At 46.7% G+C, this 3,615-nt stretch overlaps 1 protein-coding gene across 1 annotated transcript; it reads right to left on the bottom strand.

Annotated features, from left to right (window-relative positions):
- Nucleotides 1–735: 735 nt before the first annotated feature.
- Nucleotides 736–1,892, bottom strand: LOC142447235 (oxidoreductase NAD-binding domain-containing protein 1-like). Its single transcript, XM_075548939.1, has one exon. It carries the CDS (start codon nt 1,874–1,876, stop codon nt 953–955), a length of 924 nt encoding a protein of 307 aa, XP_075405054.1. The 5' UTR covers nt 1,877–1,892; the 3' UTR covers nt 736–952.
- Between the last annotated feature and the right edge of the window lie 1,723 nt (nt 1,893–3,615).

Genomic DNA, 3,615 nt, shown 5'->3' with positions numbered 1-3,615 from the left:
ATCTGACTTACAAAGTCAGAATACGACGAGAATGGACTGAAAAGATTTAAGATCAGTTGCCTGTGGGGAGTGAATTCATAGGTGTAAAGAAATGATATAGGGTACTGCTGTTTCACATGCTCAGCTTTGTGGTAGTTCCATTTGAATTTTAGAATTATGGTACCTATTATTTTGATAAAAGCAAATAATTAATCATCTATGCAGAAGCAAACAAAACAAAGTGGTTCTGTGATGACAAATTCTGGGCAGCCCTTGAAAAGATTTGGGAAAAAAGGAAAATGTCAACCGAGTTTCTGTATTTTTCCAGGAAGAGCCCACATGTATTTCTAATCGCCCTATTTAGAACAGCTCTCACACAACAAGAGAGCGCCCCAGAGGCTTAGATTGCTCTAGGCGTGACGCTTCTGGGGGACTACCTTTCTGCCAACAAGCTGGCTCCTCACATTATTCAAGAGGGACTAGTAATAAACTAAGATCCTCCGTCTGGGAAGATGGAGACCAGGAAGCGAACTATTTTTTTTTTTTTTGTGTTTGAAATATGTTTATTGAACATATGACATGAGCTACTATCAAATAATTTAAATATAGCCTGCATTTCACCCACAAACCACAGTTTCACGTGATTAAATGGAAATATATGATTCCCCTCTAGCCCCATAGGCAAAAGAAAAATCTACATTGACCAATTCATGGTATATCAGGAGATAATGAAAGTTATTAATACAAGAAAGTCAATATGGTTAAAAAATAGTTTAATCAATAAAGCCTTTGCAAAAAGTTGGATCTTGAAGTCTGTCAGAGATAGCTGTGTCTTCTGTTCTGCATCCGGTCACTTGCTTCTCGGTCTTAAGAAAGTAAGACAACTCAAGGAGAAGTAGATTTTCCTTGCTCCAAGGAGTGGACTCCAGGATGTGCGCTGTCCCGGGTGGACCGCGCCTCTCTCCCTGTCTGCCTACCACCACTTCTCAAAGCAAACGTGTTCTTTCGGAACATGGCTGTCTTCTAGTTGCTTGGAGAAAAAGTCAGTCATCGGAGGTGGGCCACATATATAGAACAAGGTCTCTTCTGAAATATGATCTCTTATCTCCTTCTCGGTTATTCTTCCTTCCGTGATGTACGGCTTGAGTTCTGCACTGATTGGTGTTGTCTGTTTTGTAACGTGCAAACTGCATGCAATCTTCTCAGGAAACTCATTGACTAAATCGAGAATATTCTTCTTAAATAGGAGCTCGCTGGTGTTCCTGGCACTGTAGAAGAGTTTTATTGTTCCTGTCGCGTAGCCACTTCCTTTGTCCGTCCGCTCCTCGCGGTGGAGGTCCGCTGCGTGCCGCAGGATGGAGAGCAGGGGGTTAATCCCTACTCCTCCGGCAATCAGCACAAGGTTTCGGGAGGCGTCCGTGGGCTGAGGGTCAAAGAAGAACTCTCCACCCACTCTCAGGGCCACTTCAGAGTCAAGCGTGCACTGATTGTGTATCCAGAGGGCAGGAGGGTGGTTCGTGTATTTCACTGCCAGCTCTAGAGTTCTCTCTTGTTCTAGCATTCTAGGACTGGAGCATATTGAGAACCCACCAACCACAGAGACGCCTGGGATAAAGAAATCAACCCACTGGCCAGCTTTAAAGGAAAAGTCTTTCTCGGCAACAAGCAGGCGGAGTAGCTTCACTGAGGGCGACTCGTCCGCAGCTCCACACACCTTAGCGGTCGACACAACCTCCCGGCGAACGAAACTTGCAGTTCTCTCCAAGTGATCGGTTTTCTTTTTGGATTTCATTACGCTGGTTAGAGAGAGGCGACGCACGGACCGAGGTGTCACCCTCGACGAGGCAGCCCGAGAGCAGAGGGCGCCCACAGAGCCCTGCAGCAGCCCAGGAATCATGGCAGCAGCCCCGGCGGCGGCGGAAGCGAACTATTAAAGCTAAAGTCACGAAGGCCTCATCGAATACTCATGCGCAGATGAAGCAGCAAAGGGTAGGAAGAGCGTCGAAAAGAACAGAAGACACGTGGGTCCTGGAGACCTTCTTTCTTTGCAAATAGGAACAGTGTTTTGCAACTGTGAGGGGGGAAATTAAGGAATCAGCTAGATCAGTGAAAATTCCCAAATGCTTCATCAAGAGACGTTGAGAGGATGACCACTGACCAGATCAGGCTCCCAAAGCGTGGCTAGCATCCCCTGGGTGACGCTGGAATGATCCAACCCCAGACTCACTACCATTGATTTAATTCGCACTCCCAGGACCCTGCAGGACAGGTAAAACTGCCCGTGCGGGTTTCCAAGACTAACTCTTTACAGGAGTAAAAAGCTTCATCGTTCTCCTTCAGAAATGCCGGTGGTTTCGAACCGGTAGCATCGCAGTTTGCAGCCCAGCGTGGTAACACGATGCCACCAGGAATGGCGTCTATGGCTAGAAAAACAGGTACTTAGCCTTTATCCTGAATTATGGGCTATCATACAAAAGTTGCCAGTGGGGCAATGAGTATTTTGAAGGGTGTGGTGGACTAAATGAGTTTGGGAATACTGTAAATCGATCTCAAAAGTAAAAGTGTGGAACAAAAGGAGCCACACCCTTGAGTACATACCATGTGCGTTCACGTGTGCATGATCCTCTCAACTGTAGCTATCCAAATAATCGAAGAATGCGACTCAAATAGTTTTATTTGTGAGTCAGCCCTGTCACCTTACTGAAACATATTACTTCAACCTCACAAAACACCGATATTTCTGAAGAAAAGCAATAATGTCTGTTAAAATCTTCCGTTGGGTAGCAGCATTCAATATTGAGCATAACATGAACTCGGGTTATCATTGTTCCACAGAGGAGATAAGTGTGTAGATCTGTTTGACCCCAGGTCCTCATTCTTCCAACAGGCCCGATCATGGATAATTATCATATAAAATATCTCTTATCATATAGCAGATCTGTACGGGGAAACCAGAGATGGCGGGCATTGCATGCAAAACACTTAGAGGAATGGTACTTAGAGCTGCCATCTCTGGCGTCTAGAAGAGATAGTGGCAGTGCCTTTCTGCTGTGACGCTGATGCAGCCTCTGCAGAGGGCACCTCAGAACGCCCCTTGGCATTGCTCCTGCTGCCTCCATCTTTCACCTTCCTGCACGCTGACGTGCCCTCATGCATTGAGACATTCCATCTTAGAAATCAACTTCATCAATTATTGGAAATCATTCCTCTTTTTCTAGTAGGAAACGAAATGAGGAAACAACTGATGGATGACCGAAAGAAGTCAAAAGTGAACAGAACCCCACAGGGGGTACTTCTAGGACTTCAGACTGTTTTTTACCAAGTCAGTGAGAACCAGGGCACCAAAGCTGGACCCGACCTCGCCAGTCAACCAGGAAAACCACTGCAGCGGGGGGAGAGTGTAGGGGAAGACCTGCCAGACACTCACGCTCCCTTCTGGAACCCAAGAGCAACCACATCTCCTGCCTGGCACACTCAGCAATAGTGGTGCCCTGCTTAAAGGTGGTGGCTGATGGCATCACTTAAAGTGTGTGTGTGTGTGTGTGTGTGTGTGTGTGTGTGTGTGTGTCCGGGGGAGGGGGGGCGGTTCTCTACACTCTGGGCAAAAATCCCATCTCTGCCCAGCTCTGAGAAGGA

Source organism: Tenrec ecaudatus, chromosome 4 (assembly GCF_050624435.1).
Source record: "Tenrec ecaudatus isolate mTenEca1 chromosome 4, mTenEca1.hap1, whole genome shotgun sequence".
NCBI classification, from domain to species: Eukaryota; Metazoa; Chordata; class Mammalia; order Afrosoricida; family Tenrecidae; genus Tenrec; species Tenrec ecaudatus.
The sequence above is the reverse complement of the archived record's forward strand: the minus strand, read 5'-3'. Positions and strand labels throughout refer to the sequence as shown.

Excerpts from the sequence above, each read along its gene's own strand:
- LOC142447235 (XM_075548939.1), bottom strand. The coding sequence starts at position 1,876 with ATGATTCCTGGGCTGCTGCAGGGCTCTGTGGGCGCCCTCTGCTCTCGG.